The 23,061-nt window shown below is 48.5% G+C and overlaps 8 protein-coding genes across 8 annotated transcripts; 4 read left to right on the top strand and 4 right to left on the bottom strand.

Annotated features, from left to right (window-relative positions):
- Positions 1-287: 287 nt before the first annotated feature.
- HO173_007922 (uncharacterized protein) lies at positions 288-2,626 on the bottom strand (the record flags this gene model as incomplete). Its single annotated transcript, XM_037309822.1, has 4 exons — positions 288-1,502; positions 1,554-2,286; positions 2,336-2,492; positions 2,551-2,626. 4 exons carry the CDS (start codon positions 2,624-2,626, stop codon positions 288-290), a joined length of 2,181 nt encoding a protein of 726 aa, XP_037163119.1.
- A 367-nt stretch (positions 2,627-2,993) lies between these two features.
- HO173_007921 (uncharacterized protein) lies at positions 2,994-3,962 on the top strand (the record flags this gene model as incomplete). The annotated part of the gene is made up of 1 exon (XM_037309821.1): positions 2,994-3,962. One exon carries the CDS (start codon positions 2,994-2,996, stop codon positions 3,960-3,962), a length of 969 nt encoding a protein of 322 aa, XP_037163118.1.
- A 124-nt stretch (positions 3,963-4,086) lies between these two features.
- On the bottom strand, positions 4,087-6,315 carry HO173_007920 (uncharacterized protein; the record flags this gene model as incomplete). Its single annotated transcript, XM_037309820.1, has 9 exons — positions 4,087-4,232; positions 4,399-4,439; positions 4,591-5,087; positions 5,200-5,444; positions 5,504-5,645; positions 5,693-5,909; positions 5,969-6,041; positions 6,097-6,164; positions 6,227-6,315. The coding sequence occupies 9 exons, from the start codon at positions 6,313-6,315 to the stop codon at positions 4,087-4,089; spliced, it is 1,518 nt and encodes a 505-aa protein (XP_037163117.1).
- An 888-nt stretch (positions 6,316-7,203) lies between these two features.
- On the top strand, positions 7,204-8,383 carry HO173_007919 (uncharacterized protein; the record flags this gene model as incomplete). The annotated part of the gene is made up of 4 exons (XM_037309819.1): positions 7,204-7,249; positions 7,311-7,445; positions 7,601-7,939; positions 8,079-8,383. The coding sequence occupies 4 exons, from the start codon at positions 7,204-7,206 to the stop codon at positions 8,381-8,383; spliced, it is 825 nt and encodes a 274-aa protein (XP_037163116.1).
- Positions 8,384-10,327: 1,944 nt separating this feature from the next.
- On the top strand, positions 10,328-12,045 carry HO173_007918 (uncharacterized protein; the record flags this gene model as incomplete). Its single annotated transcript, XM_037309818.1, has 2 exons — positions 10,328-10,565; positions 10,616-12,045. The coding sequence occupies 2 exons, from the start codon at positions 10,328-10,330 to the stop codon at positions 12,043-12,045; spliced, it is 1,668 nt and encodes a 555-aa protein (XP_037163115.1).
- A 758-nt stretch (positions 12,046-12,803) lies between these two features.
- HO173_007917 (uncharacterized protein) lies at positions 12,804-13,654 on the bottom strand (the record flags this gene model as incomplete). Its single annotated transcript, XM_037309817.1, has 5 exons — positions 12,804-12,844; positions 12,910-13,242; positions 13,347-13,429; positions 13,491-13,573; positions 13,634-13,654. The coding sequence occupies 5 exons, from the start codon at positions 13,652-13,654 to the stop codon at positions 12,804-12,806; spliced, it is 561 nt and encodes a 186-aa protein (XP_037163114.1).
- Positions 13,655-14,017: 363 nt separating this feature from the next.
- HO173_007916 (uncharacterized protein) lies at positions 14,018-20,292 on the top strand (the record flags this gene model as incomplete). The annotated part of the gene is made up of 3 exons (XM_037309816.1): positions 14,018-14,408; positions 14,461-19,134; positions 19,418-20,292. 3 exons carry the CDS (start codon positions 14,018-14,020, stop codon positions 20,290-20,292), a joined length of 5,940 nt encoding a protein of 1,979 aa, XP_037163113.1.
- A 307-nt stretch (positions 20,293-20,599) lies between these two features.
- HO173_007915 (uncharacterized protein) lies at positions 20,600-22,194 on the bottom strand (the record flags this gene model as incomplete). The annotated part of the gene is made up of 2 exons (XM_037309815.1): positions 20,600-21,304; positions 21,358-22,194. The coding sequence occupies 2 exons, from the start codon at positions 22,192-22,194 to the stop codon at positions 20,600-20,602; spliced, it is 1,542 nt and encodes a 513-aa protein (XP_037163112.1).
- Between the last annotated feature and the right edge of the window lie 867 nt (positions 22,195-23,061).

Genomic DNA, 23,061 nt, shown 5'->3' with positions numbered 1-23,061 from the left:
TTGCTTGCATATGGACAATATGCATAGTGGCGAGGCGTGAGTGGGGGAACATCATATGGGTTTCGCTGCCAAGGCTGTTGGTCAAATGCATGCACACGACCCAAATCGTAGCTCAATATAGGAACTACAGTGGCATTATGAAATATGCGATTTGGGCAGGACGCCTCAGGGTGAGTATGGGCGTATGCAAGAAATGCCCAAGGAACGATTATGAATACAAATGATAAGGCAGGACGGCATTATGAACGCTAGTCAACGCTTCAGGCATCCATGAAAACCCGTTGCTTTCATTGTTGCTTCCTACTCTCTGCTGGTGCCATCTTCTCAATGAGACCCATGCCGATCGAAGATGATTCTTCCCAGCTTCGCTGCCTCAACCAGAACTGATCCTGGGGAGTAGAGCTCCTCATACTGCCTTGTCGAGCTTCTTCCTCCAGCGATGACCGCGTGATCTTTTCTCTGTCCATTGGTGGCGGCAGCTCCATTGCATCTTCCCCGAAGGATTCTTCGAAATAGCGTTTACGAACCATGAACCGTTCTGCATGCTCCTTTTGCATTCCTGGCGAGTCCATTTTGGAGATCGCTAAACGTACTGCAAGGCGAACCAAGAGATATATATGCTCGGAGAAGAAGACGGTCAGGAGAAAAGCCCATCCTTTGATGTCTGCTGGCGTGCCGTCTGGGCCTAAGCCATCATTGCTGAAGAGATATACGAGGGCGGCAGTAGAAATGCTGCCTAACCATGTAAGAAATCCCAAGCTATCCAGCCATGGTCCAATGCTGTCGACTCGGTGCGGAGTTGGGCGTTGCATCTCAACGCAGATCTTGACAGCGTCCGAGCGAAGTTCCACCCAGTTGTTGATGAGGAATGACACAGCCGTCACCGGCCATACCACCGAAAAAAGGGTCAGATAGCCAAATTGGACAACCATCTCTCTCAGATCCGTAGACACATCGTAGACATCGAGCTCGGCCTCGCCGCGGACTCTTGCAAGAAACTCGGCTTCTTCAGGCAGATCGTTCGCAGCTGCGTTTGGAGCAGCACCTCCCTTCCTGGCGGCTCTCTCGGTCTTAAGCTCTTGATACTTGTGAAAACCTCTGCGCTTGACGTAAGGGACGATGGTCTCCATCGCGAAGTTGACTATTTGCGCTGTGACAGCGAAGTAGATAACCTGCTTCCGGAGCCTTGCTGGATTGATGGCAAACCCCGCTTTTGGAGTCGCAAGCTGCTTCTCATTTTCCGCAAAGGGACGCGCAGTCAGCTGGAAGATATCCAGATAAGGCACGATTAAGCTGCCAAACGGCACGTAGACGAACGCTGTTAGGAAGACTGGAAGGTATGAAGTGATGAAGTTGAGAATGAAGATTTTCTGGGTCATGGCAGAATCATAAGCGTCGGTGGTTTCCCAGTTTTCGTAGTTGTTAAGTCGCGTCGCAATCTCGGTCAGTATCGTTGTGATTGTAGGGACCAAAGCTGTGAGAAGTAGCGTAGGGAGGAATACCTACATGGGAATCAGTGTCTTGAAAACATCGCTGAGGACCACTGGCTTTACCAGAATACTCTTGAATGGTCCATTGTAGACCTCGGATAGGAAGATCTCAATGCCAAAACAGGTGGCTATAATTAGTCCAAGTGCCAAAGATGCCAGGACAGCAAACGGTAGCTGGAGAAGCTGTCTATACAACCTCTTCGTTGCTGGGAAGACCTGTACAGCCTCACCAGTGATCGGATCTTGGATTTCCTTTTCGTGCTGAAACTCTCTTCGCTTCTCCTGAATGGCTGAAACACCTTTCACGCCCCAGCGGATACCGAGATCTACCTCTTGCCGTTTCCAGTATTCGATAAAAACCACGCTCCACAGACAGTTGACAACTGCGTAGATGGACGAGAAATGGCCTAACAAGACCCACGACGAGAAACCGAAGGCCGCAGGGAAAATTAAAAAGGCAAAGTAGGATTGTGTGAAGGCGAAGTAGTATGCGACTTTCTCGCCGAATCGATTTCTGATCTCGTCCAAGTCCTCCACTTTGAGAAACGTCACGGTCGCCCATTTCTTGATCCATTCCTTGTTGAAGGTATGATCGTGGAGTGGGAAGATAGACTCTACGTTCTTCCATTGACCATGAGTGGGAACGATCCCAGCATTTCCTTCTTCCTTTGGACCTGTGATCAGCTGGTGGACTATACGATACCGTTCAGCTTCTGTCAGCGGCTGGCTTGTCAACGAGTTCTGCGTTTCCCGATCCGGCTGGGCGGGCCTTATGCCGTAAAGCCAGTCCTTTACTCTACAGCTTCTGTTAGATGACTTATAACATTTATGATTTTGGTGCGCACCTGGAGCGATAGATGGCGTTGTTGAGACGCTCATCGGAAGCCACTTTGACGAAGATCAGAAGGGAGCAATTCCCTCCGTTCCGAACCTCAATCGCGAGGCCTACCCTAGCCAGTGCCTGCACAAGGTCCTGAAAGCTTCTTGAAGCCTCCGTCTTAGCTGTAAGAGTTGGTCTTGTCAGACAGATGCTTTCCACGGGAGGGATTACGCGACTTACTGGAATCCGCGAATCTGTAAATAATGACATAGTCAACTTTCAAGTTGTCATGCGGTATATTATGGTGTGGAGGCATGTTTGCGCTCAGAGTCAGTCTTCTAGATTCAAAAGTCTCGAGGTCTGACTTGACTTCCTCTGACTTGACTTCCTCCAAACTTGGAGACTCAGACAGCGGAGCTTGGAAAGTTGGAGGAGGCTAGACGTCATCGCGCTTCGCGACAAACAAGGGTAAAGTAGTCTACTCGGAAGGGGTTGGCACGTTGGTACCTTCTTGGTCGTGATCGGAAAACCCTTTTCTCCGGGCCGAAATTCCTCCTGCAGAACCACTGCGTCTGGGTATTATTAGTCATTGTTCCCCGAAGTTCGAGGAATGATTTTCTGTTAGGACTGCGGTTCATTTTCCACAAGAGGCTACAGTCGATCGATCCTACAGCCTCTTTCCCATGGCCTCTCTACTCATACCTCCACCCTCCCCCTTCGAGCCGCCTTCTATCCCATATCGCCTGCTTAGCTCACCGCTGAGATTCTTGACTCAGACGCTCTACAACCTTATTCTATTTCTGCGGGGCCCGTCTACCTCCAAGCCTCCATCTTCAAGTCAAATCCGTATTGTCTGCATTTCCGACACCCATACACACAAACCTACTTTCCTACCTCAGGGAGACGTCCTAGTGCATGCGGGTGACCTTACCAGTGACGGCACAGTTGCCGAGATTCAAGATCAGATTGATTGGATATCTTCTCTACCTTATGAGCACAAGGTCGTCATTGCTGGTAATCACGACAGTTGGTTTGATCCACGAGCAAGGCGGAAAACCGATGCTGGCAAAGCGCCACGGTGGGGTGATGTGCACTATCTCCAGCACTCCAGCGTTCAGCTCACCTTTCCCAGTCAAGCGCACCGCCAGTTGCGCTTTTATGGCGCACCACAAGTCCCCCAATGCGGTGGGGAGGATTTTGCCTTCCAGTATCATCGAAGCGACGATGCGTGGTCGTACACCATTCCACCAGATGTCGATGTCTTAATCACCCATACGCCACCAAGGCATCATCTGGATCTGCCTGCCGGATTAGGATGCGATTACTTGTCAAAGGAGGTCTGGAGAGTGAGACCCAAGGTACACATCTTTGGGCATATACACGCAAGCCACGGTCGTGTACAGGTGTTCTGGGATGATACACAGATACTGTATGAAAAGTTGTGTTCGAGGGAAGTCAAGGGCGTGGTTAGGGATATGGTGGCCATCCTAGCCTGGCTGGATATGATGAAGTTGGCAATGTACGGCATTCTGAGTATACTATGGTATAGAGTCTGGGGTGGAGATGGAAGGGGGACGGTAATGATTAACGCGGCATTGATGTATAGAAGTACAGGACGACTTGGGAATCCTGCGCAGACTGTAAATATATAAGAACAGTGTAAGCCTAAGTATTTTTCGCGACTTCTTTCGTATTCTATTTACATAAGCATATATATGGGCATGCGTAAAAGAAGTTTCACTGCAAAACACCGCAAGATATTAGAGACTGACATGCTCATAGCTTCGCCTTCTCCTGTGGGTTTACGAGCGGATCATAGATGGTCATACCCAAGGTATCTGCTGGCACTGAAGTCGAATGCATGCTCAGGCCTCTAGTGTCCAGGAGCGTGGGGTTGAGTTGATCAACCTTGGAGCAGCCAACTAGCACAATTCCTGAATCAGCACTCTCATTCGTTGATGAAGATTTGAGAAACAGGATATCGTTGAGGAATAGAAAGGGTGGATTGGGTAACTTGTTCCTCCAGCATGTCTCAGGACTCAAAAAGCAATCTCGAACAGGAAGAGACAACTCCGAAAAGTGCCTTACTGAGTCTCATGTTCATCTCCATTTCATCTTTCAGCAATTGCCTATAGAGGTTTCGGGGTCAGCATCTCTTCTTCGAGGCAAGTCTCCAATCAGACAGCTTCAGGGGAGTAAAAGACCCTTTCTTCGCGAAACATGTCTTGTGACTCGGAATGTGGTACTGAACAGGAAGAATAGGCTCCGAAATGTACATACATGGCTCGGTCCACGCCAGGCAGTCCGTAAGCACTCATAGCATATAGAAACGGTCTGCCAATGCCCACCCCTCTTGCGCCCAAGCACAACGCCTTGATTATGTCAGTAGAACGTCGAATACCGCCATCAATATATATCTCGATCCTATCCTGCCAATTACGTTCACGCAAGACGGGCATAACTTCAGCAAGAACTTCGATTCCTGACCTTGCAAAGTCGAGCTGGCGGCCACCATGGTTGGAAAGTACAACACCTTGGACGCCAACCTCGATAGCTCGGATGACATCTTCAACCCTTTGTACACCCTTAAGAAGGATTGGCATACTCGTCACGCCGAGGAACCAGGGAATATCTTTCCAGCTAAGTGATGGGTCGATGAAGGAAGAGATAGCACGTGCAGCGCCTTGGGATCTATCCACGTTGTCGCCGCCGGTGTTTTGCACATTCGATCCCACATCAGAAAATTTGCTGCGCATATCCTTCTCCCGGCGGCCGAGCTACGCACATTTCGGAGTCAGCGTTGTAGAAAGAGTCTTCTGCCCCAGAACTATGTCTTGCAACCCAGAATTCGGCATAAAGAAGGAAGTGATTACTCCGAAACGTACGAACCTGAGGTGCATCGACAGTAATGAAGAGACCTCTACACCCACGATTCTCGGCATGTTTGATTATACGTTCCGTAATTGCGCGGTCTTTGTTTACGTAGAGCTGGAGCCATTGTGCCTGGTCACCCTGCCTGGCATCGACAATCTCGTCAAAAGAACAGCTAGCGAGTGTGGGAATCATCTGGATGACATTATGTTTCTTCGCACCACGTGTGAGTATTACTTCGCCTTCGGAATTGCCAAGTTTACCTACAATCACATTAGAAATGCAGGTTCTCCGATGGAAGTGCCAGGATAGCGCTACTGACCCAGTGCTGTCGCAGTGACATAGAATGGAATGTCTACTTTAGTTCCAAGCATTTGGGTGGAGAGATCTATATTTTCAACATCGTGAAGGATTCTTGGTCGAAACCATATCTTATGGAAGGCTGAATGGTTTTCTCGCATCGTCTCGTACACTGTCAGTATTTTGCAAGAATGGTACATCATTGGCTCACAATCTCATCATCTGATCCGCTGGAGTAGTAAGCCCATGCGGTCTTCTTCATTACCCGTCGCGCCACAGCCTCAAAGTCCATTAGGTTGTAGCATTGTTCCAAAATCGGCATGCGTTTGATTCTCTCTTGCCGTTCTTCTTCATCGGGGTCGAATTCTTTTTCTTGTTCCACTGTATCCATGTTCACTTCTCCCAAGTGCTTCGATTTATCAAGAAACCTGGTCGTTTTCAGCTCTTTACTCACCTTCAGTCCTAGAAGTCTGAAATGGTTTCTAACTTATCAAGGGTGTCCGGGGGGTGTATAGGATTGTACGTCTCGGTGGCATCTTTGCCAGCCCACTTAAGAATGACTGTATCCAATGCTTCAGTGTACGAGTCTGTTTCTCCTTGGCGTAGTGGACTCACTGGATTTACCTCCTGGGTGCTCTTCTTTGAACTCGGTGACATCGTAGACTCTACCGTGGATAATGACCCTGCCGAATCGATGGTTCAGTGGAACAGAATAACGGCAGCGGGGAGGTTGGGGGAAACCAACCAGCAGTCTTTGTCATTATTATGTTTGGCCACTTCTTCGCCACGCAGCTTTTGCTCCTTTGGCTGCTGATCATTCGACTCGTGGTTCATATTGAGCGAGGTCTTGATTTCGAGAGATGCTTAATGCTAGAGAGACAAACCAAGAGACAGAAACAATGATGGCAAAAAGAGCTTGTAAAGTAAAACCCTGGCGGTAGACCGCTTTTGAGAAACGAAAGGGGGAGAACAGTAGTTAACAATGATGCAGCGCTTGCTGGGATGCTTGCAACTCCGAAACGAACATTGCCAATTATTTGCCGGATGGGCGATGAAGCTTCGGGCAATGGGCGGCGCTGAGCAGGCCTGGGGTAGAGCATTGTCGATCGTTTTGCGGGGACTAAGCGCCGGAGATAAACAAGGTGGGGTTGGTGAAGGAAGTGAGGGATTGGATTGAGAGACTCTAATCTTACTCTATCTGACCTCTTGCAATAGTGGATGCGAACAAGTCAGACTTTCGTTGCGTGATTAGATACTCCTTTGAATTCTCACAAAGCTGAATCATGTTCGCTTGGAGAAGATGGGCAGGGGAAAAGGCAGCCAGTCACCAATAAAGCCTGCACACCCCAAAATCTGCAAATCTACCACAACTTGTCAACGAGTGGTCATAACAAAAGGCTTCCGCTTCATATGTTAAAGATCACATCAGAAATAATAAGTCTCGCCGCAAAACATATTTTGTAAAGACAATATAAATAGAATTATTTCAAAGAGTAAAATAAGGGGATTTCTTGGCGTGTGCAGGCTTTTTTGACCCCGCGTGCCCCTGGTGCCAGTCTGCCAGATGAGAATTGCGGCTAGGGCTGACGGGAGATCGTTAAATCCGGAAGGAGTGGGCGCGAGTTTCCAATCACCGCCATCAGAAGACGTCGACAAGATAGATTCTTTTGTCGACTAAAACAGCCATAGAGCCAACGCAAAATTCATCATGGATGATAAATAATGTCCAATAGCCTCGAGGCTAAAATTTGCGTCCTAGGTGCGCAAGGTTCGTTACCACACAACAAACATGGCATTTTCTGCTCAGGTAGCTAGCTGATCGCGCGTAGGTGTCGGTAAGTCAAGCTTATTAGACCGATATATCAAAGGATCCTTTAGCCCATCCAGCGTCACATCAACTATCGGGGCGTCTTTCCTCACTAAGAGGGTGGTTGATGTTGACACCGGAACTACGGTACGCCTCCGTACGTACATTTCGGAGCTGATCCTTCCTATTTGGTATTGAAGTTGAGTCGCAGGACATGTTTCGGGAGCAAGAAGGCCTTTCTACTCCCGGGACCTGTCTTGCAACTCCATTTCCGATCTCGAATAAACAATGCTGACTCCTGAATCTGCGTAGAGCTATGGGACACAGCAGGTCAAGAGAGATTCAGATCCATCACAAAACTGTACTACAGAGGAGCAAGTGCAGTACTCCTTGTCTACAGTATCATAGATGAAAGCAGCTTCGAAGAGATGGGACGCTGGTTGACGGAGATGAGGGAGAATCTTGGGAATGATATCGTCATACACGTCGTAGGAACGAAAAGCGATGTGGTCGCGCAAGAGCCCAGTCTAAGACAGATTCCATTCGAAAGATGTATAGCATATGTTGCAGAGAACCTCTATCCGCAAAAGGTCTCAACCCCTACCTTCCCTGGAAGCGCTCGCAGCAGCGGTTTCTGGGGCCAAGAAATTGGTACGTCACTTCGGAGCAACATCCCTCTAATTCGTACCCCGGTTTGATTTCCGGGACATGCTCCGAGAGTACTCACGACCCTGTCTTGTGACTCCCTCTCCATCTCAAAGAAGAAATACTGACTCCGACAACGTGAAAGGCTGGGACTGTTGCCATGAGATCAGTGCATCAAATGGTGAAGGTATTGAAGAGGTGTTCCGTGTTATCACGAGAAAGCTTGTGGAACAGAAGAACAAGAAGGAGCAGGAACAGTTGCGAGACGAACGCAACAACACGCCGGGTCAGAAAAGGGGTCAAGGTGGCTATTTTGAAGGCCTTTCGGATGTCCAAGGTAGCTTCAAACTGAGCAACAAGCGCCAAAGTTGGCTGGGCATCGCAACTGGCGAAGAGGCAAATGACGGCGCTCAAAGTCTTGCCATAAACAGGAAAGGAAAGTGCTGTTGAACATAGTCATTGCCTGTAGGCACGTTTCTACCAACTTGGATGGGTAGATTCTCTTGATTGGAAAGCTTGCTTTCTCAATACTCAAGACTTGAAAACGAGAATGGGTGCTACGCTAAGATGCTAGTGACCAATCAAATTATCGGATTTCACGATTTCTAGTCTAAAACACACCTTATTTCTTTCATTTTCGATCTAAACACGGGTACGTCCAAAAGAGGAAGCACCATAAGGCTGAACCTCGAACATCAATTTTATTAATTTATTCTATTTAATTCCTTTCACGTTACGTAATAAATGATAATAAAGTAAATTTATAGAGTTATAGAGTTAACTATACGCTTTCAAATAATGTAGAGAAGACGAAATTTGATAAAGTATTCGTAAAGATATACTAAAAACTAAGATTTATCGAGCTCGCGAGAAGAGCCCCTCCGGCAGGAGCCCTCGGAGAGCCCTCGGAGAGCCCCCGGAGGGTTAGGGGGTTTCAGGGGCCCCCTGAGTATGTCAAATAAATTACAACGTCTCTCTCTATTCTCAGGGTTAGATCCCTTAAAATCCCTTAAACCCTTCGGAGCTCTTTAAGCGCTCTCCGAGAGCTTCTGTCGAGGGGCTGTCAAAGCAAGCTTGAAATCAATCAAATATCACTAAAATAATCAAATTTCGAGCTTGCTTTGACAGCCCCTCGACAGAAGCTCTCGGAGAGCCCTTAAAGAGCCCCCGAAGGGTCCGAGGGGTTTTAGGGGATCTCCCTGAGAATCAAATAGTCACAAACCAGTACTCGGCAAGCTTTTCACTACTGGGAAGCCCGCGCCCCAGCACATATTAGCGTCTGATGTGACGTGGTCGTTACCAATGCTATATCAAAGTCTTTGTAAAAAGCTGAACTGAGAGCGAAGAGACCTAGCACTTATCCACGCGAGCCCGGCCAAGCTGTGAAAGGTCAAACAGCCATTGCACTTGTGGAGATTTGCTCTAGCAGTCCATTACCAACGACCAAGAAATTCCAATTTGGCGGCAATGGCCACACACTTCTGCGGATGAATTGTCAAATGTACTCGTACGAGTATATACCCGGAAGTGCCCGGTACCTGGTAATGCACGATCTAAAATCCACTTCAGTAATATTAATTCATCCTTTCACAACAGTAATATAAAAAACTTGAAAAATCAAATGATAGAATGTAAAACAAGGTTTCTAGAGCTTCAAGAATCTTGTAAATCGCAGTTGTATAAAATCTACTTGACTTCTGTGAGCCCTACGCCGCGTAACGGGGCGTGGGTAAGCCCGGGGTGGGGGTGAGTTTTCGGGATGGTATCCCCCCAAAACTCACACCCGGATTTGTCGGATTTAAGACCGTGCATTACCAGGTAGCGGGCACTACCGGGTATATACGAGTATCTTATAGGCTTGCGTTGAGTGATTAGAGTCAGTTATAAGGACCCCGCAACGAAGTATTCTGCTACGATCAGCCTCAGTTCTCCAGGCGGCAGAGTGGGCAGATTAGTTAGCTTCACAGAGACGAAGGTTTTAGCTATAGCACAGTCCCAAGTCATTGATAATTGGTGACACTTCCTCATCTGAAACACTGGCCACTTGCCTTTTGCAAAGCGTAATAGAGATGTAGGCGTCAGGATATAGAATTGCCGTTTCGCAAGTATAGAGAGATGGATATCCTCTCCATATACAATTACTTCGGTAGTTGGACCGAGAGTCCTTTCACTTGGGGATTCAGTCCAGACCCTTAGCTCGATCTTTCGACTTTCATCAGCGGGACCTGCCCCTCCTCTGTGAACAATGAAGATCGATCCTCCTCTTGTGATCCTGTCCCTGCGTTGAGAGCTGTCTGCTCATTTACGGTCGCGTGCCTGGTTTTATTTCGCCAATCCCTTCCTCAATCGCGCGCGGGACGATCTGCATTTGCGCCGACCAATAATCTCCTTGCTATGTCGCAAGACTCTGTCTCTGCATGTGTTGCTTCTCTCTCTTCCGTCTACCATAATGGCGCCGAGCTCGTTCAACAAATCATAGCTAAAAGAAGATCTCGCAATACATTTCAAGATGCATCGATCGACGTAACAGCCCAAGAGCTGGAATCATCGCTGAACCGTGGGGAAAGCACCGTGAGGAATCAGTATGAACGCACCTATAAACGTTGTGGTGACGCCTTCGCACAAGGCGATCGTACGTTCATATATCACAAACATTAAGGACAATCGCTGAATGTCATGCAGAGTTAGCCCGGGATGCCCTGCAAGACATCATCACTCACCACCAGGGACAGGTCTTTGCAAATCTAAAAGCGCAATTGGAGCAAGACACATTCGTCGACTTCATCGCCCTCCAGGACATATGCGACTCGAGCCAAGATCGAGCCATTCTAGTCCTTATGCAGCTTCAACAGCGTACCATCTCCTTGGGTCCAATTGAGACCTTACCTTTGAATCCCCTCAGTAAAATTGGTCGGCTCTCTTCTCCTCCACAAAACGCGGCCCAGCCGTCGCGGCAGAACACCAGTTCCATCACCGTCTCTTCCTCTCCGAACACCTCTAGCGCTAACGGCAATATTCTCCATGTTCGAAAGATGTCCTTATCACCTTCCATTAGACCGATCACGCCTCCAAGCACACCCAATACCTCTCAATACTCCCCACGCTCAGATTCAGCGCGAGGGTCCAGAGAACGGACGAGCACCGACAGAAGGGATGCTGCTCAATACAAGCCAATGGCTACTACGGTCACCACAACAGGATTGTTCGGCATCGGCAAGAGGACGAAAGTCGAGCCTGTAGTCAGTCCTCCAGAAAACCCTCTCGTTGACGAATACCTGGCTGTGGCAATAGAAGATGCAAATAATGGACTGTCTAGCAACGCTTCGATCAGGTCTAGAACCAATTCCATAAGCACAGCAGTAAGCTCAATATACGAGCCTGACCACCCAGCCTTCAATTCATGGCAAGACTATCAGGCTACAAGCCCAGCTCTTTCACAAAAGCCTACCGACTCTATCCTATCCTTCGACACAGTGCGTCATGCTCCATCGCACAGATTTTCTGGCTCCATCAAATCTTTCGATTCCCAGCGTCGTGCTTCCGCGGCCACTGTTGAAACACTCTCATCTAATAAGTCGATCTGTTCAATCAACCCGAAAGATCCGCTGCCAAGCGAAATGAACAAGTACGCCGGCTTTTGCAAAGGCGCTTGGAGACAGCAAATCGGCGACAGAAAAAGAGCCTTGGAAGAGAGAGTGCGACCTGGAGGCATGTATAACGCAGCCAAATACTACCAATGCAAACAATGCAAGTTTGAAGGCCGCTTGATACCAATTGACAAGAAAAAAAGTGGATTTGATATGCGAGTCTTCAAGCTTGTGCAAGGAATACAATTTCGCTGGGAGTTTATGTTCAAGAGTCATATCCAGGTCAAGGAGGCCTGCTCAGACCCCACAAAAGCCACCTTTGGATGCATTTTCTGCTGCGCTGAGGGTAGGGGCACGCCAATGTTCGGTGGAATCCAGACTTTCATGAACCATCTGGTAGAGCACAGGGAACATTTTCCCACTGGAGAGGTGCTGTACCGAATGAATTGCCTTGTGGGAAGGCAAGCGGCAATTGACGAGGATTTTGATATCAATATCATCAGCATCGAGGGAGGAAAGATATAGTGTTTGAAGGACAGGCTCAGTGTTGGTTGCCACGCGCAGTTAAGCGTCTCATATCTCGAATAGGACGAGACATCACTAATAACATACGATTCTGCGCTTTTCGGCGCTACCGATCATGCCACAATCTGATACTTGCTTTTGCCAAGACTACACTGGACAGCATTTGACATGTCCGAGTCAATGAGCCGCAAAAAGACGCCACATAAGGTTCGCGAAGCCAGATGTGTTCACGACCCGCTCCCAAAGTCTCTAGGTCACAGAAAGAGCTATTCAAACAACTTTAGAAGATCAATCAGGCCCGGACTTCCGATGTGCGCTGAAGGGGCATGAGTGTCAAAGAGTGACATGGTGGGTCGCATTGCGCTTTGACGGGGCCCGGGGTGTGGTGTGGCATTGGGAACCTACATGCTGAGAAGTTGTATTCGTTTTGGCGGATTGAAGGGATTTGTAGTATATAGAGGTGAATAATACCAATGACACGCTGAAGCTGACGTGGGACAAGGGTTTCATACTTCGTTTAAGATGAAATGGATGTCGTATTGCAGGAAATGATGAGACCAAGCGCCCAATACACAATGTATTTATGCTACAATATTACACATGAAGAAAGGCGCCTCGTCATCATGCAGAGCCATGAACGGGGCGGGCTGCATTTAGACGGCATCTCTTTTCACTACCCAACGAAAATGCAGCAATACTCCGATAGCATACTGACTGGAGGGATGCCTTGTCCACAATGCTGTGAGCTGTATAGAGTATTACATGATTACACAACAAGAATTTTGCTGTTTTGCCTGTTCTACAAGAAGCGATGTCAGTACAGTGTTGCATCATCGCACCTAGTCAAATAGATGAAATGCTCACTATAAAACATCTTTGACTGAGCACTGAGTCCGTCACTCTTCTCAACCAAGCTATCAATCTTTTCGCCTCTCTCCAACACGCTCTCAATCGTCTTATGCAGCACGATCTTCGTCTCGTCCAGTTCTTTCTGGATCTTCATTATGCTGTCCGCTTGTTGCGGATCCTGGTATTTCTCGAGGTATTCTTTGAGCTGTGGAAAGGGTAGGTTGGGGTTGGAATTGGCGAAGGTGGAGCGAGGATAGCGGGCGAGGAACTCGTCGACAACTTTGGAAAGCAATTGATGTGCGACAAGGGCAGGATAGTCGGGATCGCTGATTATGATTCCGGCGACGCCTTCTGTGCGACCATAGGCATGGAATGTGTAGGATGGAATGGCATGTCAGCTGAAATTCAGATTGGCGGGGAGATGATTACGGGAGCGGTGGTGGGGAGAGTACATTTCTCTTCAACATCTTGCCTCTGACCAGGCTTTGTTCGTTCTGCGACAGTCTTGCTGAACAGAGACATGAATTGGCCATAGCTGAGACGCAAACGAGCGATCAGCGCGGAATGATATCCCAGAGTATAATTGGGTATCATACTTGTCCCTTGTGAACCTTGAGTAGCTACTGAGATCTTTCTCAACGCATAGCTCGTGTGCTGGTTTGTTCTCATTCTTGAGAATCTGGTATGCAGGCATCAGCATCAGTGCTGTTCTACGGCCCAGGTAGCAGGCGCTACTCACGCCAATGTAGAAGATTTTCATTTTGTATGAGAGTTAGTACGAAGCCAAAGATTTTGTGGTCTGTAGGTTACAGGAGAAACTAGGTGGAGGCTGACGGTGGTATGTGCATACGGTAGCAGTAGGGGTTCTGAGCCACAACTTCGACCATTTTCGTTACTGTCGAGAAAACAAGCTTTTCGGGAAGTGCCGCGACTATCAGCCACTCGCCAGGGTATATAATACTGTTAGCATCATCATTTACACCAACATGGTTTGACATCTATAACTTTAGTCATCGGCAGCAATACCACCAGCTTTGAGTGCGTGTAGGTGGGCAGTACTTGCCCGGGCAGATACTCGTGCTGAATCTCAACCTTCACCTCCAAACCTCACCAAGACCTCATCATGTCATCCTCACTCGAAAATGCTGAGTCGGAATGGGTAGCCCAGTATGCAGCGCTGCGACAAACGTTAAATGAATTGAGAATAGAGCAGCCGAATGGTGAAAGCAGAGGATATGGACACGACATCATGCTTGACGATGAGGATCTCACAGGCAGCAGTGGCTCGGATGACTTGTGGAACGTGTTCAGTGATGATGAACAGGATCGAGAGTACAGCAGCGACATGTCAGGTGGTGTTACAGAGTCCCCGAGCGGCAAACCCAAGTCAGCCTATTCATACGGTCAGGAGTGGCTCAGGAGCAAATGCCTCGCTTTTGCGAGCAGCAAATCAGGCATGGACGCAGAAGAGCTACAGCAACAGTTGTCCGCTATGTTGGCGTCAGATATGAGAGGTCTGCATAGTAGTAGGTCTCTGTTGTTGCCAGAGACTGACTAATCCTACAGATGACGACCTTCAGATGTCTCTTGCTGACATATTGGGCTTTGATGACCTCGACTTTGTCATACAGCTAATAGCTCATCGCAGTCAAATACTGTCAAGCGAGTTTCATGATCCGAGCTCGGCAAACGGTGTACTTGGTCATCTCCAAAGCAAAAGGCAAAGGGAGCAAGCCCTACAACATCAGGATCATGAACACAAAGCAGCAAGCCTTGACCCAGCGCAGAATCATAACGGCCCTCGGTATCCGCACGTGTACAAAGTCCACAGCGCGGCGAACACTTTGGCTGCAGGAGGCCGCAAGTATGGGTTACCTGTCGGTAGCAAGAGAACAGAACATGAAAAGTATGAAGAATACTTGATTCCCGCAGCTAAGGTGGGTACGTTGGGTGTCGGTAGAAAGCTCGTTGAGATTTCCGAGATGGACGGGTTGTGCAGAAGAACTTTCAAGGGCTACAAAGCCTTAAATCGCATGCAAAGCCTGGTGTATCCAGTCGCGTATAAGACAAATGAGAACATGTTAATATGTGCTCCCACCGGTGCTGGCAAAACAGATGCTGCTATGCTTGCGATTCTGAATGCAATCGGCCACAACCTCACCCCCAGTCCCGTGGATGCGCCCGATGCCTCGGAATTTCTAGTCAATTCTGAAGATTTCAAAGTCATTTACGTGGCCCCAATGAAAGCATTGGCGGCTGAGATCACCGAAAAGCTTGGGAGACGTCTTGCGTGGCTGGGCATTCAGGTGCGTGAGTTTACTGGAGACATGCATTTGACAAAGAAAGAAATCGTCCAGACTCAGATCATCGTGACTACGCCCGAGAAATGGGACGTTATCACCCGCAAGAGTACTGGCGATACCGAGCTTGTACAGAAAGTCCGACTGCTCATCATAGATGAAGTGCACATGCTTCATGACGAACGGGGCGCCGTAATTGAGTCTCTCGTTGCTCGAACAGAGAGGCAGGTCGAAAGCACTCAATCTCTCATTAGGGTTGTTGGCCTTTCTGCAACGTTGCCAAATTACGTTGATGTTGCAGATTTCCTCAAGGTAAATCGCATGGCAGGACTATTCTACTTTGATGCCTCGTTCCGGCCAGTGCCTCTCGAGCAACATTTCATTGGTGTAAAAGGAAAAACAGGAACCAAATCATCCCGTGACAACATTGACCAGACAGCTTTCGATAAAGTCAAAGACATGCTGGAGTGTGGACATCAGATCATGGTCTTCGTACATTCTAGGAAAGACACCGTCAACTCCGCGAGGACATTCATGCAGATGGCTCAAGATCAGCAATGTCTAGACCTATTTGATTGTCAAGCGGTGGAGGGATTTGCAACAGCAATGAAAGATCTGAAGAACACCAAGGGAAGGGAGCTCAGAGAAATCGTCCCCAAGGGCTTCGGTACTCACCATGCTGGGATGCCAAGATCTGATCGAAATCGAGTCGAACAGCTTTTCGCGCAAGGGCACATCAACGTGCTCTGCTGTACAGCGACACTCGCATGGGGTGTCAATCTACCAGCTGCTGCGGTCATCATCAAAGGGACCCAAATGTATAGCTCCCAAGAGGGCAGATTCGTCGATCTTGGCATCTTGGATGTGTTGCAAATATTTGGGCGTGCTGGTCGACCGCAATTCCAAGCTACTGGCATTGGCTTCATCTGTACCACTCATGACAAGCTAGACCACTATCTTTCTGCGGTGACTCAACAGCAGCCAATCGAGTCAAAGCTCTCTCGAAAACTGGTGGACAATCTGAACGCAGAAATTGCTTTGGGGACTGTGACTTCTATCCCCGAAGCTGTTCAATGGCTCGGTTACTCCTACCTCTTCGTGCGAATGCAGCGCAATCCACTGACATACGGCATCGACTGGGCCGAGATTCGTGATGATCCCCATCTTGTCCAAAGAAGGCGAAAGTTGGCGGTTGATGCAGCGCGTGTGCTGCAGCAGAGCCAGATGATTATCTTCAACGAAACGACCGAGGAGCTTCGGGCCAAGGACGTTGGTAGGATTGCAAGCCAGTATTATGTCTTGCAAACAAGCATTGAGATCTTCAATACCATGATGGGAGCGAGAGCCACTGAAACAGATGTTCTCAAAATGATCAGCATGAGCGGCGAGTTCGACAATATTCAATCCCGCGACAACGAGTCAAAGGAACTTACAAGGCTCAGAGAGGAATCAACTCATTACGAGGTGGTGGGGGGCAACGACATCGCATCAGCAAAGACAAACATTCTGCTCCAATCCTACATCTCTCGGGCTCGTATCGATGACTTCGCTCTTGTCTCTGATTGCGCATACGTAGCACAGAACGCTGCAAGAATATGCAGGGCACTGTTCATGATAGCTCTTAACAGAAGATGGGGTCATCAGTGTCTCGTCATACTCTCTCTATGCAAGTCGATTGAGAAGCAAATATGGCCCTTTCAGCATCCGTTTCACCAATTCGACCTTCCTCAGCCTATATTGAGAAATCTTGACGAGAAGTCGAATGTCTCTTCCATTGAGTCATTACGCGACATGGAGTCTGCAGAGATCGGCCACGTGGTTCATAACAACCGAATGGGAAATACAATCTCGAAGCTCCTGGACAACTTCCCAACGTTGACCGTTGAAGCTGAGATTGCTCCTCTGAACCGCGATGTTCTTCGAATCAATCTACACCTTACTGCCGATTTTCGCTGGAACGATAGACACAATGGAACGTCAGAATCATATTGGATTTGGGTCGAAAACTCGGAAAACTCGGAAATTTACCACCACGAGTATTTTATCTTGACGCGCAAGAAGCTTTACGACGACCACGAGCTAAATTTCACCATTCCTCTGTCGGACCCTCTGCCAACACAGATATACGTGCGGGTTGTCTCAGACCGATGGCTGGGTGCAGAAACCGTGACTCCAGTGTCCTTCCAGCACCTCATCAGGCCAGACACGGAAAGCGTGTATACAGATCTTTTAGATCTTCAACCGCTTCCGGTTGCTGCGCTAAAAAATACCCTGCTCGAAGAAATATATGGGCAACGATTCTCATTCTTCAATCCAATGCAAACCCAGATCTTCCACACTCTTTATCACACTTCGGCCAACGTGCTGCTCGGTTCTCCAACTGGTAGTGGAAAGACAGTCGCCGCAGAGCTAGCTATGTGGTGGGCTTTCCGCGAGAAGCCTGGATCTAAAGTCGTCTATATTGCGCCGATGAAAGCACTGGTGCGAGAGCGAGTGCAAGACTGGCGCAAGCGCTTAGTCCGCCAAATGGGCCTTAAGCTTGTCGAGCTGACCGGTGATAATACGCCTAATACTCGAACCATTCGAGATGCTGATATCATCATCACTACGCCTGAAAAGTGGGATGGTATAAGTCGTAGCTGGCAAACTAGAGCTTACGTCCGCCAAGTGAGCTTGGTGATCATTGACGAAGTTCATCTTCTTGGAGGTGATCGAGGGCCGATCTTAGAGATCATCGTTTCCCGTATGAATTACATTGCTTCTCAATCCAAAGGTTCTGTGCGACTGGTGGGAATGTCGACTGCTTGTGCCAATGCCATGGATTTGGGAAATTGGCTAGGTGTCAAAGAAGGACTCTTCAATTTTCGACATTCAGTCAGGCCGGTGCCGCTCCAGATATTTATAGATGGGTTTCCAGAACAACGAGGCTTTTGCCCTCTCATGCAATCGATGAACCGTCCGACGTTCCTAGCAATCAAGACCCATTCGCCCGAGAAACCGGTCATTGTCTTTGTTGCTTCCCGAAGGCAAACGCGCTTAACAGCAAAGGATTTGATCAACCTCTGTGGCATGGAGGACAACCCCCGACGCTTTATACGCATGTCAGAAGATGACCTACAGCTCAACCTGTCCAGAGTTAAAGACGAGGCTCTGCGAGAGGCCCTGAGCTTCGGCATCGGTCTGCATCATGCTGGATTGGTAGAAGCTGATAGGCAGTTAGCCGAAGAGTTATTCGCCAACAACAAGATCCAAATACTCGTGGCAACGTCTACGCTTGCTTGGGGTGTCAACTTGCCAGCCCATTTGGTCGTAGTCAAGGGTACTCAATATTTCGATGCTAAAATCGAAGGGTATAAAGACATGAATCTGACCGATGTATTACAAATGCTAGGCCGCGCTGGACGGCCACAATTCGATACTTCGGGAATTGCCCGCATTTTCACCCAAGAGGCTAAAAAGGCATTTTACAAACATTTTCTACACACAGGTTTTCCTGTGGAGTCCTCCCTTCACAACGTTCTCGAAAACCATCTAGGCGCCGAGGCTTCTGCGGGCACGATCAGTACCAAGCAAGATGCGCTGGATTATCTTACTTGGACTTTCTTCTTTCGCCGACTGCACAAAAATCCTTCTTACTACGGCCTTGAGATATCGTCCGAAGAGCACAACACGATCGCAGCGCAGCAACTAGCCAATGAATTCATGATTGAACTTGTCGACAAGTCTCTGGATGAATTAGCGGAATCGGGTTGTATTGCACAGCACTCCAGCGGCGACGTCGATTCGACTCCACTTGGTAAGATCATGAGTTATTACTACTTATCTCACAACACCATCCGACATCTAGTGAAGCATGCTAAAAGAGACGCGAACTTCGAGGACGTGCTGGCTTGGATGTGCGGTGCAAACGAATTCGATGAGCTTCCTGTACGGCACAATGGTAAGGACTTTCATCCTCCATCCTTTTCTTACATTTCTTCCGGATTTTGTCTGCAAATCAAAGCTAGAAGTGCTGGAGGAGATCATTGCAAAGGACATATGGCCAAAGTAAAGAGTCATTTTGAGAGGGGAAGACCCGAATGAGGCACATTTTCACAGGCAAAGGCCCGGGGTGGAAATTGGTCAGGGGGGACAAGGCTCCAATGGAGCAGGCATAAGAGGATCTCGTTGCGCACACTTTAGCCTTGACGAAGCGATGCTGACCCGTGGAATTCCACTTCTAGAGGATCTTATCAACGCGGAATTGTCAAAGAACCTACCATTGAAAGCCGAAGCCCTCAGCCTTCCGATGTGGGACCCTCACGTCAAAGCGTTCCTGCTTCTCCAGGCCTATTTTTCCCGCATCGACTTGCCAATATCCGACTACGTTGGCGACCAAAACTCAGTCCTAGACCAGAGCATACGTATTGTCCAAGCTTCCATCGATGTGTTGACAGAGATGGGCTACCTGTCGAGCTGCATCATGATGATTACTTTGCTGCAGTGCATCAAGTCAGCCCGCTGGCCATTGGACGGTCCCTTGTCTATCTTTCCTGGCGTGAATACGGACAAAGAACGGGCAAGAGCAAAAGATGGAGGGTCACAACCCCCCTCACTAGCCCAGATCCACAATGTTGCCAAACCCGTACTATCCAAGGTACTTAATAGTCTTGACGTGCCTCACGAACTGGAGTCTCAAGTCGAAAAAGCAATTGGCACACTCCCAAACCTCAATGTCAATGTCATGGACGTCAATGCCCTTGGCCTCACTGTAGGCGCTGCTCGTCTCAACCCCGCAACACAGCCTGATTATCGCATTTATGCCCCCAAGTTTCCCAAACCACAATCCGAAGGCTTCTTCCTTGTCGTTGCTGATCCAGCCAAAGACGAGGTTTTGGCGTTGAAAAGGATAAATTGGCCTTCAGTGCAAAAGGTACGTGGTGGTGGAAACAAGCCAACGTCGAGATCCATACTGAAGTTGAAGCCTGAGAGTGTGGAGAGAAAGGTCGATGTCCTCGTGGCCAGCGATGCGTATGTAAATATGATGTGGAAGATCAAGGGCATAGAGATGCCGGCAGCGCCAGTTGTTGAGGATGTCAATGGAAAGAAGAGCTCATGAAATCAGGAAGGGTTATAACGAACCTACTTCTAGCCATTCAATATAGCGTATGGGGAAGGCCCTGGTGTCATTCAATAGAGAAGGTAAAAACAGAGCACGGAAAGCATTCCTCGTAGCGTTTTCTCTTCCAGTTGCGAATCTCAAGGCAAAAGATATCTACAAGAATCGAATGTCTCCTCATAATATACATCCACACATTTATGGCCTGACCCTGCCATAAACGCGAAGCATTTCTAATGGAAGGGCTCCTTATGCTGCCTGTACGAACAGAAACCCCTGTTTCTTGCCAGAAGAAACAACGATGTATTCAAGCATTCTCCAAAGTCAGATGCTGCGATTTCCTCGACTCCTCCGTGGTGCTCTGCTCATTGATTCTGGGCTGCATGGGCTGACGGGCAGTCTTTGGGACGATCGGGACAAGAAGTTGCTGTTGTCGACGTGAAATGGAAATTTGCCTAGCCACGGAGACTTCAGCAGGAGGGCCGGTTGGGTCTTCCCTTTGATTTCTATACCGTGGTTCCGGTGAAGCTAGCTTTTTCATGCTTGATTTCCGCGCTGGGAATGCACGTTGCAGAAAATCCTGTGGTGCACCATTCGTATGTGTGGGAGGGTGCGTTTCGGTGGTGGGGTACGAGTACCCAGGGTACTCTGCGCACTCGAAAGAGCTAGCTGTAGTCGAGTTCGCGGAGCGCTGAGAATGATTGGAACTAGGTTGACGACCGTGAAACGTTGGGGTCCCTGGGATATCTTCCGAGTTGTGCACTACGACAAGCACATGATCTTGTTCCTGGGATTTGCTTTTCTTGATCGCGGGCCTGGGCGGAAAAAGGTGGTGAGTGGGGGCAGTCATCGAACGACTCAAAGGACTAGGCTTCGGAAGCAGCTTGTTCACAGAAGTGCGGGCTGAAAGAGGAGGAGTCGAGGGGAAGAGCGAGAAAGATGAAGACTTGGAGGACTTGGATGATACTGAGTCAGCTCGCATACCGAGTTTTGGCAAGTCAAGCTCAAAAGACTGTTAGACATCTGTGAGCTAGTAATTTTGTTTTCAACAGCAGAAGAACGTACCTCGCTGCTCGAGTCAGTGACGGTATGTGGCTCCTCCAAGTGGGCCTGCCTTCGAGCCAACAGTGAAGGCTGCCGCTGAATTTGCCGTACCTGAGGCTCCAGGACGTCGCCAAACATTACGCTATAACGCTCCAATTCCACGCACGGGATCTCAACTTGTAGTAATGATGGCCCACGCATCCGCGACCCCTGCCGCTCTCCATGAGGATCCGAATCCCCTGCTATGGCGTGTGCTGTATACTTGGCAGGAATTCGCTGCATTTCAGGCTGAGGCTCTCCGATTTCTTTTCCAGGCGTACCCGTGAATGAATCTACTTGATGCGCTTTGTTACCATGATTCGAGTCTGCCCGCTTGCGACGAAGAGCGTTGGTCTCCAAGTAGTCTTGGGCGATGATCTGCCTGGCTGGTTCCGGTTGCTGTTTTTGATCCAGCTGGTAGAATGGCGAAGCGGACCGAACTTGACTTCTCCCAAAAAAGCTACCTATCGACTTCCACTTGCTGCCCTTCCGTTTGATGCCTTTACTCCCGTTACCAATCTCACAGACATTCCCAAGCGTGCTTGCGGGTTTTTCTGGCGAGCTGCAAACGCAAGAAACATCAACATCGCGGTAATCTGGCGGAAGGGCCGATAATGGATTCTGCCTCGGGCTACCTAAGCCGAGTCCAATGACTATCTCATCAGAATGAAGTCTGCGCCCAAACCCTCCATGCGGCTGAGGGGATTGAACATTGGAGAGCGCCTGCACGGCATTCGCATGAGTGTTGTTGCCTGCGGGTGGTTCTGCTGGTCTAACCCGTTTAGACACTGACCTTGTCAAAGGTCCAGCCTTTGGCATCTTTCGAAAGAGTTTCTTTGCGGGATACAGCCTGATGGCACCTGGCCAACTGACAACAGAGAAAGACAAGCTATATACAAAAGAGTTGGATATAGAAGGAAAGGCGTAAGAAAGGAGATACGGTGACGGAAGGGGATAGGAAAAAAACAGGATGAACAACAGGGAGGGACGATGATGATACGTAGGGAAGGAGGAGGATGAGGTCTCGGGTGTCAAGATTCTGTCTCCCCACTCACCCGCCACGCACAATCTTGGGCACATTGAGCTTTCATTTCCTGAAAAAGGTTTGGTTCAAAATATCATTGGTGCTCAAGGATGGGAGCCCTATCGCTAAGATGAGAAAGCGGAACGCTGCGAATGAGATGATGTGCTTCATTTTTTTTCACCAAGGTGAAACAACGCCTGTGTTAGCCGAGCTAGGATTTGGGCTTTTGGGCTTACGCTCGGCGGTACTCTATAAAATTACAAAGCAACATCAAGATTCACATTAGACAAGCCTCGTAAGAAGGGCGGAGAATGTTGCGTGGGAAACCCTGCTCGTGGGAAAACGAATAATAATAATGATGATACAAGGAAGGACCAGTGCGAAACCGCGGAACAAGTTTCAGCGCACAAACATCAATCTTCCTACCTACCGTCTCACCGTCTTACCCCTGATTGCAAAAATTTGCAAGTTCTCCCACCCTCAAAAATCAAAAATCAAAAGTTCAATTTTCTGTATAGGTTCACAACCACGATTAATTATAGTCTAAGACTTATAAAATATATACTTTATACACCCAAGTATTTATTATTAAAGTATCTAAAAAATTTAATTTATAGAACGTAAGTAAAATAGTAAAATGTTGATTTGACATTGCCGAGGGT

The sequence above is a fragment of the Letharia columbiana genome (genome assembly GCF_014066305.1).
Source record: "Letharia columbiana isolate WasteWater2 chromosome Unknown Sc0000027_s0, whole genome shotgun sequence".
NCBI classification, from domain to species: domain Eukaryota; kingdom Fungi; phylum Ascomycota; class Lecanoromycetes; order Lecanorales; family Parmeliaceae; genus Letharia; species Letharia columbiana.
This window is presented reverse-complemented; position numbering and strand designations above follow the sequence as displayed.